This window comes from Saccostrea cucullata, unplaced genomic scaffold (genome assembly GCF_032062105.1).
Source record: "Saccostrea cucullata isolate Sc308-1 unplaced genomic scaffold, CSIRO_AGI_Scuc_v1 ctg108, whole genome shotgun sequence".
Taxonomy (NCBI): Eukaryota; Metazoa; Mollusca; class Bivalvia; order Ostreida; family Ostreidae; genus Saccostrea; species Saccostrea cuccullata.
Window position 1 is genome coordinate 473,751 of NW_026935861.1, and position 13,422 is coordinate 487,172.

Sequence of the window (13,422 nt, forward strand, 5' to 3'; positions counted from 1 at the left end):
CTAAATAAAGTAATTATTATTATTACTAATCAAATTGAATGAAATATATGGAGGGTTCAACATGTAACAGATGTGTCATACTCTTTAATATCTTTTATTCCAAGCTCATTAAGATATACCTGTTGACATATAAAGGGGAAAAAAACTATTGTTAATTGATAATACGTCGTCGATATATCTAAATATCGAGTTGAAGGCAACAACAAGTATTTTGAAAGACTCCAAAAACCAAATATACTCGTATATTTTCAATCTAAAACTCAAGTATCTTTTCAATATCGACTTCAGAGTACTTGTGTTTTCAATCAAAATGTTTTGATAAAATAATTTTGCAAATGACCAGTGACACGATAAATAAAGAAGTTACATTTTTTTTGAAAACGCAAGTATCAAAGATGTCGAGAAGCCTGGACTTTAAAGTAATTTATGGTGGGGAATAGTTGTATATGAAGTTGAAAATTTCTTCTGTTATTGATTTTGGTAATTGTTTTGATTTCAATTAGTCCAAAAGTTCCCTGGAATTTTTAAGTATCCTAATCTGATTTACACCACTACTTGAATATATTGTTGCACAATACTCTTGAAGTATCTGTAAAATGGCGTCACGCAATTGGTATGAAACGTGTCAGTCAAAATATGACCGAAAAATTATTTTTTTTTTTTTGCAGACAGTGTTATTAAAATGACTCTAAAATTATAAAATGTTGACAATAAAAGAGTTTGTAAAAATACCCGTAACTCCAACGTATTAGCCAGTAGCATATCTCGGATTAAAAATTGATCGTCCATCCAAATTGTTCTTTAGATAAAGTTTTCAATTTATATAAATTCAATTTTTAATTTATATTTTTTAAATATTTAAAATTGCAGAGAAATTCCAGTTCACCATCTTAAAAGATCGGATAACAAAATAATACTGATGTCTATTTTAAACATGATTTTTACGATTGTCACAAACTTCCCGGTCGTTGTATACTAATGCAATAAGACAAGGAAATTATAAAAGTATTTCACAGAAACATTTCCTGTATCATGAATGGATATGTAAAGCAACTTGTCCTACTATCAAATGGAAGGTGTATGCCATTTATTTTGTGTATATCAAAAAATTAAAGTATCCAACCAGATTTCTAATCCAGGAGCCTTTATCTTGTTCAACCTGTTATCCAAGTGAATGATAAAATAGAGGGTATGTACTTTATAAACTAAAAAGGGACTTTTGTGGGAATGGCTGTATTAGAAAGTATTATTTGTATACAACTTAGTCATTTACTATGTAAATAATCAGTGTAACAGAATGCGATAAACTGTAACAGGAAAGATACAGGTAATATCATATTTATATGTGTCGGTTCACCTCATTGTTTTCATGGCTTGGTGAACTTGAGGGTTCAGGTGTAATGTACATTCAGCATTCTACTTCTAGCAATCGTTGCAGATGGAGTCCTACGACTACCACGTCGTTGGAACTGTTCACAATTTTGGTGTCTTTAAGAATTCCGGAAAGAAGGTTATATTACAGGTGAGCTTAACTTTTTGTGTCATAGAGTGTGGTAAATGTAATAGAGAGGAGTAAATGTAATAAAGTGTATAAAATGTGTTAAATATTGATATAGCTTCAAGTAAGAAGCATACACTTCAGAAAGTATATTTGAGATGAAATTCACATTTTTACCTTTTGACACAATTGAATAAAACAAAACGGGATAAAATGTATTTCATAATGCACTAGTGTATATGGTCTTTGGATAGTTTGATTCCAAATATTTCCGTGTTGGACTTGCGCTCACAAGCAGGGCTAAAATTTATTAGTAGGTCTTTATACGCAGTGAGATATGAAGGAAATGTGTCCATTTCCTGAAATCTAACAGTTATTTATGTTCACGCTCAGAGGAATGATTAAAATCTAGGGACCGAAGTAGAAAACAAGAAACTGTATTTTAAGTTCCTTTTTAGAAAAAAATAAACTATTGATTTACTGTAATACATGTATATCATGGCCAGATTGAAAAAAGAGTGTCACAAATCAGAGGTTTGAAGACCATGCCTGCTATAAGTTTGAGTGAAAAGATTTCCATTCTATGGACAAGGTTATATAGGAAAAATAGTTACTGATATGATTGAGTAATGCAGAAAAAACATTGGAAAATATGTTATAAATTTAAATAATTATTTCCTAGAACATTTGAAATCCATTATTTTATAAATTAGTATACGCTTGCATGCGTGAGTACATGCACTCAATTAATAATAATACCTCAGATAAGTAATGGATTTGATGTTTTTTGTTTTCTTATTACAAATATTGTAGATCGCCTTAACGAGATAGCTATCTATTAATAAAAAGCGATATATAACATTTTAGCCAATTTTGGTTATTGTAATATATTATTATCTATATTAAAATGTACGCGGGAATAAAATATTTGCGAGCAGACAGACTCGCGTACTTACGCAAGATGAAGTATTCCTCGCTCTATCCCATAAGATATGCTGAATGTTCAATCGTATGTTACGTAAGGTTAATTTCTAAAGCGAAGCTATTGACAATCAAGTTGTTGAAAAAGGATATATATTCTTGTTTAAAGTCATCTTTTCCACAAGTTCTATGTCGATACAATGACCTTGTCAGCAAGTAAAATCAAACATTATGTAGAATGCTGACTGATATTTTCCATATGAATTGTTAGACTATCATTTATACATTGAATTGTTTACGTTTTTCCCCGTTTTTTCAAGACACGAAGCACACGGCGGTGACGATTGCAGGGGATGCTTACAAACGCCTCTATGGCACCTAATCCCACCTCTGATATTTATTTAGAAGACCGTGTTTGCTCTGCTTCTGATTTGTAATCCAGTCTATGGGATCTCAGACTTGATCCTCATGACAATAATTTTTTTTAAAAAATCCACATATATTGTTATTATGTTGCATTTCCCGAAGTAAAGTGATGAATAAGAGCGTCTCTTAAAAGTCAATTATTTCAATGAAATACAATTACATTATATCTTTGTTATATTACATTCATATATTACATTCTTATATTACATCATAGCCGAATGCATATGAAATGATTTCTTGTAGATTGACTTCAAGACAAACAAAATCAGTCTTATCAAGAAAGGGGCTATACAATACAAATGTGACTTCGATGATCTCTCGTACGACTCCGAGGTAAAGTATAACTAGAGGTACTGTGAGCAATGAGCTCACTAAATGATGCCTCCCGCATCCCATATGATTATATGGCAAAGTCCATGTTTTGCTGTGGCTTGGAAACCCAATATATGTGTCGGATCAAAAAATAAAATAGAAGGTGCACAATGGCAATATGTAATAAAGATTCTGTGAAAGTTTCATTTTCACTCAGTGGTATAAGAGGAGTTGCGGATAAGAGATGGGTACCCCAAAGCGTAACAGACAGACGGACGGACGGAAATACCGATTACAGTATACTCTCCCACTTTTCAGGCGGAGGGGGGGTATAAAATGTGTATACCAAATAGGTAGTCACACCTTAAAGAAAATTATCATTATTTGAAGCGGTGTATGTTTCAAAAATGGCATAATATGCATATAAATATAAACATAGATTAATTTCTCAGACGTTCAAATGGCCTTGATTATGGAAAATGTTCCAGGGCAAAAGTATGAGAAATTAAAAAAATATATATGAAGCAGATCTGGACTTTCTACAAACGACCTTTGTTGAAAGCTGTTACACAAACTCTGATTAATATCGTTACACACCCAAACTATTCTGTGTATTATAAAAAATTAGACATTGGTTCTTTTCCAAACCTCTTGACCTTTTACAGATGACCTCAATTCAATGTCTTTCATAATCTTTTGCCATCAGATACTACCCAATGTCAGCGAATGCGTCAGAGAGTACCTAATAAAGTTTAACTTTCAAAAGGACAAAGGGCAAGATTTTGACCAAAAACAATGTCATTCCGATCTTTGGGGTACAGATATAACATCTGTTATACATGCTTTATGCAAAAGGCGTTTACATGTCATTGAATGTTTATTTTAATATATATGATAATTATGTATTTCCTTTACAAGCCAAGTACAGACCGTGACTATAACAATTGATTTCCTTATATAAGTCATGATTGCATACAATTGTTTACTTTTATTGTCTCCATCTCTGTCTTTAAGGAAGGAGTCTTGTTTTGTATAAAAGTTGGCGGGAAGCAGATTGAACTCACGGCAGAAAACCTCGAGGAAAAGACAGCAATATGTCGCCTGCTAAGCATAGTACAGTGCAATGCTGCCGATTTGGTCAAACGGGAATTAAGAGGTAGGCTGAGATTCAAAAGTTAAACGGTTCAATATAGCGGCTTTACAGTCACTCCTTCAACTGTTATGCTGCCTCACCATTTTCAGGGAGTTCAGGGGGGATAAGTGACGATGTGGTTCGGACCAGGACGGCGTCTGTCATTAAGGAGGGGGTTCTGGAGAAGAAGGGCAACGCCACCATACAGCTCTGGGCAAAGTTAGTGAACTCTAACAAAACAGGGTTCAAACTGATAATGATTTAACAAGTGTTTCATTTTATTTTCATGAACTCTCCAAAGATAATGATTTACAAGTGCTTCTTTTTATTTTCATATTAAGTCTTCCTCCTTTTATTGTAAATATGAAAATAATATTGACGTCGAATGCATTTGTTTAAGTATGCTACTAGTAAAAGGCACAATAAATATGCAAAGTAAATATTAGATATTTAAATAATAAATATTTGTAAAAATATAAATCAACAAAACTGATTATTTTAGGAGAAAAGTGAAGGTGACACCTGGGATGTTTTCCTATTATAAAACAGACGAACAGGTATACATAATTCAAGGGGAAACCTTTGATACGGTTTATGCCCATTTACGCCTTCCTTTAAATGAGGAAAATCACTTACATGTATTTATAATATTACTAATTTTATATGATGCCAATGGCTGTAGGGCAAAGAGTTCCTAAAATACAGATCAAAAACATATGAAGTGGAAAAATAAACACTATCTGATACTAGACCAGGAAACACAAGGGTTATTTGATTATCAAGTCCAACCTTTGTCATACACTGATGTTTTAAATATATTGGAAATAATTTGGGGAGGGAAATACTAAAGAACATATGACTTTAGATCTAATAATGTTCACCTTATGGCTTACCCATTTCGTAAGCTGTAATAAAATAAAACTAAACGAGAGGTAGAAATGATGAACATGTAAATGTATTTTTGAAGCTAGGTCTGGGTTGTTCAGTGAAACCATGTAAACTGTCTGATAACGAAACATGTTTTTATACATTCAAAAAATCTTTAAAGTAATGAGATGGTCAAGAAATAAAACACTTTGTTGATTTCTTTAAGAGCCCCTTCTCATCACTTGATGTCTATTCATTGTGAAGAATGTGTTTTTATTGGAATTTTTCAGTCCGCTTTAAATGTAGTTCCACTGAAACCAAACCAGTACCATGTGAAGAGTGTGGGCAACTCCGGGTTTAATGTTATCTTCCCTAAAAGAACATACTAGTAAGAATCGCATTTAATTTGCAAAATTATTTCTGCCCCGTAATAAGCAGGCCTATTTTTTTATGTATGTAAAGCAACAGTTATTAAAAAAGAAATGTAAAAAAACCACTTGCTGTTGCCTTCAACACGACATTTTGATACACAGAAAACGTGAAATCAATTTTCAAGTTACTTTCATTCCAATGTCGGCTTGTTATATCACAATGAACTTGAAATAAAAGTTATCACAGAGCTTGACAATCTGATTCATATTTAGTCATTTTATTAGGAAAAGGCGTTATTAGTAACCAAAAAATAATATATTAATCGTGATGACTTCAAATTAAATTTCCTTCGTCAACTTCTGTTATTGATGTAACAGTGAACACCTATTATTATTTTTTTACATCTCCCATTTGATATGTCAAGCAAGGGTACGTTCTACCTGCAATCAATTTCTAAACCGAAACAAGCTATCATTAAGTCAAATGTTGACGGACGTTTTTCATACTAAATGTTAGGTCATTATTTATACACTGAATTGTCTACGGGTTTCTCTGCTTGCCCCACCATCAGCACATGATATGCAGGGTATGACCGATCGATAGGGGATGCTTATTTCTCCATGCCACTTGAACCCAGTCCTGATATTTTTAGAGGTTCGCTCTGCTCCTGATTTGTATTATTTTGTCGTACTTTTGAGCTTGAATACTGTTCATAAACTATACATTTTATCTTATAAAAGAAATGCATTATTAGACAAGCAACGTATTACTCCTCAACAAAAGAATGGATTTTTTTTGCTTTAATTGCAGTTTCCGATTAACATCATCCAATGCACCCAGTTCACAGACTGAAAGAGATGGATGGATTCAGGTAAAACATTTTTTTTCAGAAATAATCGGTTTTTTTTTAAATAGTGGAGAAATATTCATTCCTTTTAACGTTTGATCTCTAATACTGTTCGTTAGCTCCACATATTTCATGTCTACATTAATTATAAAGAATTTTTCAATTTTTTCCCCAAAGTTCACTCAGTTACCCCAGTAGGTTTTGTTGTCAGAAAATATCATTGACTGATAAACAGCAAAAGTAAAATTAGTGTCCAGTTTCAACCTCATAATGTAAAAAAGTTAAAAGTTCATATCTTAAACGAAGATTGCTTATGTCATGTTCATTTGAACAATGTCACATTCTGAGAAATGTACTCGCATGTTATCATATCTTAAAGGCGGTACTTTTAATAGACTTAATTACTAGTACAGTGTATTTAAAAAATATGTGAAATTTAATTATATAGAGCAAGTTTTAGTTCATGGTCTTTTTAAACTTCGTTAATAGACATGCATGTGTAATATTACTTCATAAATAAAACCTCAGTGCTTCATTGCAGGCCTTCACATCAGCATGTCAGGAGAAGAGAAGAACAGTGATAGATTTTGAGTCCTCTGGTCTAGAACCCACACATCAACCAAACAATAAGTTTATGTTAAGTGTGGGCTCATTAAGCCAGTCAGATGACTCTATGTATGACCAAGTTTATGCGGTAAGACATTTCATATGGTAAAAACAGAATATTTCATACTTACATAATTTCATTTTCCTTTTCTTCAGTATTTAATTTGTTTTATATTATAGGAGGAAGGAGTCAAAAGTACAGAAATCCAGTAAGCAAGGAATAATTCAAAAAAATGAATAGAGCTATTGCATAGAATAATGAAATGTACATGCACACACATATAAGTTGTGCCAATTTCTTTTCCAGTACAGAAGCTGAAACCCAAACTGAGAAAGAAGAAAGGCTCTCTGCAGAAGTTCCTAAATCTGAACCCTTGAAAAGTGCCACCAAAGACAGACCTAAAACAAAGCAACCTTTGGTCGCTGTGAAGTCTTTAATACCCGAGGAGAGCGAACAAGAGAGAAATGAGGAGATTCCATCCAACCAAACTAAAACAGAGTCAGAAAATACACAGGATGTGCCTGTTGTGAACGATTTATACGACGTCGTAAAAGACATACTTTACTCCTCATCAGAAGACAATCTGAGTGAAGGCCACGAGGAGATGGTCTGCCCAGAAGGAGATTATGCTGATCCAGAGGAAGAACCTTGCATCCCACAGCAAGTGTCCGCCAAGACTGGGGCAGAGTGTCCTACGTATGAAGACATTACAGAAGGAACAAAATCTCCAGGTATACATATTTGTATATAATTAGATACTATATTTGTAATTATTTTTAATTTTAGCAATATCAGATTCTGCATGCCCCCCCTTTTTTTTAAAGTGCCCCTACAGCCATATTTATATTTTCCAGAGTTAAAATCTGCACAAGAAATACAAAATGATAATCCAGAAACGCCGCTTTACTCAGAAGTGAGAAAAATATCATACGATGCAGACAATGGGAATCGTTCTGACGTAAGCAATGATGAGAAAGACCAGAAAGAAACTCCAGTTTATGCAAAGTCATTGAAAAAGAAGCAAAACCAAAGAAGGGATTCCCTTAAACAGCGTGAAGTACTCCCTCCTCCTCCGCCACCACCTATATCCCCTATTCCTTCACAACCTCCATGCCAGGTGGTTACAGAATCCCACACTGAAGACAAAAACCAAGAACGAAAGCTTCGTAAAAAATCTTTAGCTAGACCCCCGTCTCAACCTCCGCCTCCCCCTTCTCCAAAAGATCGTCAATCGACGTCATCGGGAACGTCAGATTTGTCTAGATCGTCTGCATCAGACAAAATAGAACCGCAGAAAACTATTGATGATTTACCTCTTACCTTGCTTACTCCACCAAAAGATCGTCACTCAACATCATCATTTTCTTCTGACTTGTCTCAATCATCGGCAGGGAAATCAGCAGTATCGTCAGAGGTAGAGAGAGAAGAGGCTACTGACACCTCTGCCTCCGAATCTCCTCGGTTGTCTTTTTCACAGTTCATTGAAGCCTCATTATCCGAATTTTCTCTTGCAAGTGAACTAGAACCATCTACTCCCCTGTCTCCTGATAATAATAATAAGCAAGTATCTGTGGACAGTGATGAGCAAAAAAAAGTTAACACTGAACTGACGCCTGACGAAAACAACGAATCAACATCCATTATAAACAAAGAACAGATATCTGTTGCAAACACCGATTCTTCATCTGTTGACAACAGTGATTCTTTATCTGCTGCTGAGAACGATGAGCAAGTTGTTAACAATGAACAAATGTCTGATATAAAGGATGAGTCTGTAAGTAGTGAGAACAAGGAAGCTTCATCTGTTGCCGACAGGGATCACACGTCAACAGCAACAGCTGACCAACGCTCCAGTAGACCAGTCCAGCCACTCCCTCAATGGCCCCCTCCATCAGAGAATGATTCCTTACCCCCACAACAACCCTCTCATGTTCCGACACCACCGCCACCTCCCTCTATCCCACAGGCACCAGCGCCTCCGCCAGCACCTACAACAAAAAGACCAACGAAGCTAAGAACACTGCACTGGTCAAAGCTGAGCAAATCACAGGCAAGTTTTAAAATTGTAATCTTCATTGTTAAGGAAAGTTAAAGGATATAAAAGATACCAAGATACAATGTACATAAAAACTGTATCTAACCTTTGAACTAAACCCGATTTAAATACGTGTAATAAAACAAAGTACTTTTCATTAAAGATAAAATCATCTTTCTGGAAACATGCCACCGATCGCAAAAGTAATATTAATACAGAACTGATACTACATCACTTCTCTGTTGTGGATGATAGTCAGCAACAACATAAGTCAGGTAACTCTTAACGTATTTCTTCCTCACATTTATCTCCTTTTTCTTATTTCTTCTCTTTTCATAAAGAAATACTAGTATATATCATAACTGAAACAAGTTCAAACTTTTTTTTTAGCAGAACCATCGTTATCCGGAACAAAATTGTTATTAGATGCTACAAGAGCAAGAAACCTTGGAATCATTCTTACCGGTCTGAAAGCAGAGGGTGCGCGCCATATTCGCGAAGTCCTCAACTCGGTTACCGAAGATGAATACTTTCCGGCGGAGAAATTAACAACGATACGTCGTTATCAGCCGACTTCAGACGACATCGAATTGTTCAGACTTTATTCTGATAAAAAATCTACATTGGACCCAGTAGACAGGTTTATGTGTGAATTGTGTGAAATAGAATGTATTGGCACCCGTCTTGATTTTATCCTCTTACTTTGGGACTTTCCACGCCAGCTGAAATGTACAAACGAAGTAAGTTCCATAATTAATAAATAACTCATATTCGAAGGAAGCCTAGATAACTTCGTTCACTTTGTTTTTCTGATTTTTAAAGTCTATAGAAGAACTCTCTCAGGCGTGTTCTGATTTGAAGACAAACACGCACCTTGTCCAGTTAATGGAGTATATCCTTGCCATTGGAAACTTTATGAATAATGACCACAAAACTCATGGATTCCCTGTAACCTCTCTAAGGATGGTAAGAAAGGGACTTGTGATTATTTCTTTAAGGATAGAACCATTTTTACGGTCAAATAGTTTGTCGTTAAAGGGATATCAAAAATCCATATTTCTGTAAATTACATGTTCTTTATATCGGCTTTGTAAGCATATATAATCTGTTATTCGGTCGGATTTTGGCTGAGTTGCATCATACCAATTGTTTGACCTTTGTTTTCAATACAAAATCTGACAACGAAATTTTCCGTCTTCCTGATATTTCGGGCTGAGGGCTGGCGGGTTTGATCGGTCTACTGGGGAAGCTTACTCCTCCTACGTACCTGATCCCACCTCTGGAATTTCCAGGGGTCCGTTTTTCTGCCCTGTTTACAGACTTGTACTGTTTATAGATTATTTTAGGGTGATCACTCCTCGTTTTCTTTACCTTTTTCATTTAAGGTCAATGTATATTCAATATTTTTGCATTTTTTTCGCATAACTTTTAATTGAACAAAATTGTTCAACACTAAAAGAAAATGATTATGTTTAGGAAACTTTAATGAATAATAATACTAATTTAAGAGAAATTTGAATAAATCCTTATTGCTGCACACATGTATTTATTATTTTTTTTTTGTCCAACTGATCACCATCTCCTTAAATAGTTTATGGACATGCGCGGCAAGACAACAGATTTTACCTTCTCGCATTTTCTTGTGGAACTATTGGAGGAAAAGGAACCGGAAGTCATTAGGTGGATCCAGACAATGGACAGTGTAGCCAAGTGTAAAAATATCAACATCAAAGCCCTAGTTGTCGAAATAGACGGTAAATTGGTAGTATCATGAAACTTAAATTTAAAAAGATCTTAATCAAATGCTTCAGTTATTTCAAGTCATAAATGAATCTTAAAGCAAAAGACTCTTACAGTAATCAGGTTTGATCATGTAACATTTCAGTGTTGTAACTTCTCAGTCATTCATTTGTAGTGTTGAAGAGCGATCTAACAAAATTAAAAAAGAACTTGAAGACGCTGAAGTCTAAAATAAAGAAACCAAATGAAATGGAGACTGATTTCCTTCATAAGGCACAGGTGCAGTATTTAATATAAAAGTCACATTCAAGATACTAGTATGTTTAAATAGGTAAATTTTTGATTTAATCATGCAAAACTCTTTATCTTAGACAGTCTTTTACCCTGTATATTTTTTTCTCCTTAGCTGTTACTAGTGAACTTCGAAGGCAGTATGCATTCTCTGGAAAAAGAGAGCGCGCGTATACAGGCTACTTACCGCCATCTTCTGGTAAAACTCATCATCTCTAGTTTGTCTGTAGTATAATTTCTCTAATTTACCTTACATAAGAAGCTCTAATCACTGCTCACTTAGTATAGTTCTGCAATAATTTATTGCTTTGTTTCCATACAAAGTAAACAACAGTGATGTCGGTTTACTTTTAATTTTTTTCTGAAGAAAATAAAGTAGAGCACTTGATAAGTTGTTCATCGGTATTTGATACAGTTTACTAAGTTCAAAAACATTTTTCATTAGTGTTTATAGAGCTTTCTAAATTGGAAGAAATAAGATTTTAACTCCTGTGTAATCAAATGTATCAAAATCTTTGAAAAAAAGTCACTTCAAGTATTCTTTGATAAAATTGGCAAAGATAAGAATAAAAAAAAGTTATTTTAAATATTGATATTATAATGGATTTGATATATATTGTGTTATGTTTTTTTCCACTAAAAGGAATATTTCGGAGAGTCGGCGAGCGTTCCTTCGAATGAACTCTTTTCTGTTCTGTCTGACTTTGCTCAGAAGTTCAGAAAGTCCGTGGACGACATCAACAGAAGAAAGAGATACCAGACACTTCATCAAAACAGTCTAATGTGAATTTTCTTGTTTGTGTTCAAAGTATAAACACACTAACTATTGAATGATGCAAAAATCATCAAAAAGGAAACTATTCCCTTTGTTCGTGTGTGATTTGTAAGAGAAAAGTTGATGTCTGTTATTTATTTTCGTTATTGAGTCACTGGATTCTCTTACATTTTTATATGATTTGGAAGTCACGAATGAGAGAGCTTCGTCATCAATGTCATTTTATTGAATTATTTATCAATAAAATATTTATTATTTTAGTTCCATTTATTTCTTTTGATGCATTTTCAAAATTTTATTTGAATACATGTACAGATAAAGGTAATTGCACAGACATCCTCATAGGGCGCGTGTGTGCATTGTAATACAGTATTTCCGAACAAAACTTTTCATTTGGTAAAATTCTACAGACTTATGAACCATCTAAATTGAAACCCTTAAGCACCAAATCCCAAAAGAGACAAAGGTTTTTATCAGATTTGATCGGAGGTTTGTACTTGTACATGTATTAAGTAATCAATTTAGATTATTGTGCACAATCTATCCTTCCGGTTTATTAGATTGGAAGTAATAAAATGAAATCTGGTAATAATATGAAATGATGCGCATTTTGCCTTTTAATAATCTTGTATGATACTTTGATTAATAAAGTTTTATGGAGAGAATAGTGCTACAATATATTCAAGAAATGTAAATCAGATGTGGAACCTCAAACCTCAAAATTTGAAATCATATTTTCCACTAAAATCAGCATAAAAAGTTTTCACTTTTCAAAAATTCCACATATATTCCTCACGAGCCTTTTTGACAACTTAGACGACTTAAACTTCTATAAAAATCATTTTTGAGAAGACACCAGATATCGGAGAAGGGCTTCAAATGCTGATGTTCACTTAGGAACATCGAGCAATGAGGAGTCATTCTGTCGTGACATGCGAAAGTGAATTTTTAAGTCTTTTCCAAAAGATCCGTATCTTTAACTTCGAAGTGCCAAGCGCTTTGAGTTTGGGTATCAACTTAAGTTTGTATCGGTTGGAATCCAAGACCTTGTTATCGCAGAACAAGAGCTCCAACGAATGACTTATAACGACAAACCGAATTGAAGGCCACAACAAAAAACCTATTTTTATGTAAAGTCTTTTTAAAAATAAATTCTGCTTCATTTGAATTCTAAACTGCTTCACTTGAATACAAATGCACGTGTTTTAATGACAGGACATAAATCCATGATAATTATAACAGAATGTTAGATGACCTTCTATCCGAAATCTAAATAGATGTTAAGAAACTCAAGTATCTTGTTTAACATCAATCACAGAGAACTTGTTTAAAGAATCAGAATACTTATGATAATAAGTTTGCAGTTGACCAATGAAAAAAATATTTACGAGTTTCGCTTTTATTGAAGAAGCAGTTGATTATGATATCTTTAATTAATCGTAAGGTATAATTATATAAAGCGTTGAAGAGTTTTTTTTCTCTATACGGTTGCATAACACTGCCTGCTTTAATTTTAATTTCCTAAAGGTTCCTTAGAGTTTTCAAGCATCCAAATTTGATTAACACCACGCCTTAAAATTAATAGATCAGAATAAAGTT

At 33.9% G+C, this 13,422-nt stretch overlaps 1 protein-coding gene across 1 annotated transcript; it reads left to right on the forward strand.

The window, feature by feature from the left end:
* Nucleotides 1-1,027: 1,027 nt before the first annotated feature.
* On the forward strand, nt 1,028-12,079 carry LOC134244051 (uncharacterized). The gene is made up of 19 exons (XM_062726317.1): nt 1,028-1,189; nt 1,439-1,522; nt 3,089-3,178; nt 4,172-4,313; nt 4,400-4,508; nt 4,792-4,846; nt 5,447-5,544; nt 6,339-6,399; nt 6,917-7,069; nt 7,162-7,190; nt 7,289-7,713; nt 7,837-9,032; nt 9,181-9,292; nt 9,408-9,757; nt 9,840-9,983; nt 10,609-10,771; nt 10,933-11,036; nt 11,164-11,247; nt 11,692-12,079. The coding sequence occupies exons 2-19, from the start codon at nt 1,439-1,441 to the stop codon at nt 11,833-11,835; spliced, it is 3,543 nt and encodes a 1,180-aa protein (XP_062582301.1). The 5' UTR covers nt 1,028-1,189; the 3' UTR covers nt 11,836-12,079.
* The last annotated feature ends 1,343 nt before the right edge of the window (nt 12,080-13,422 follow it).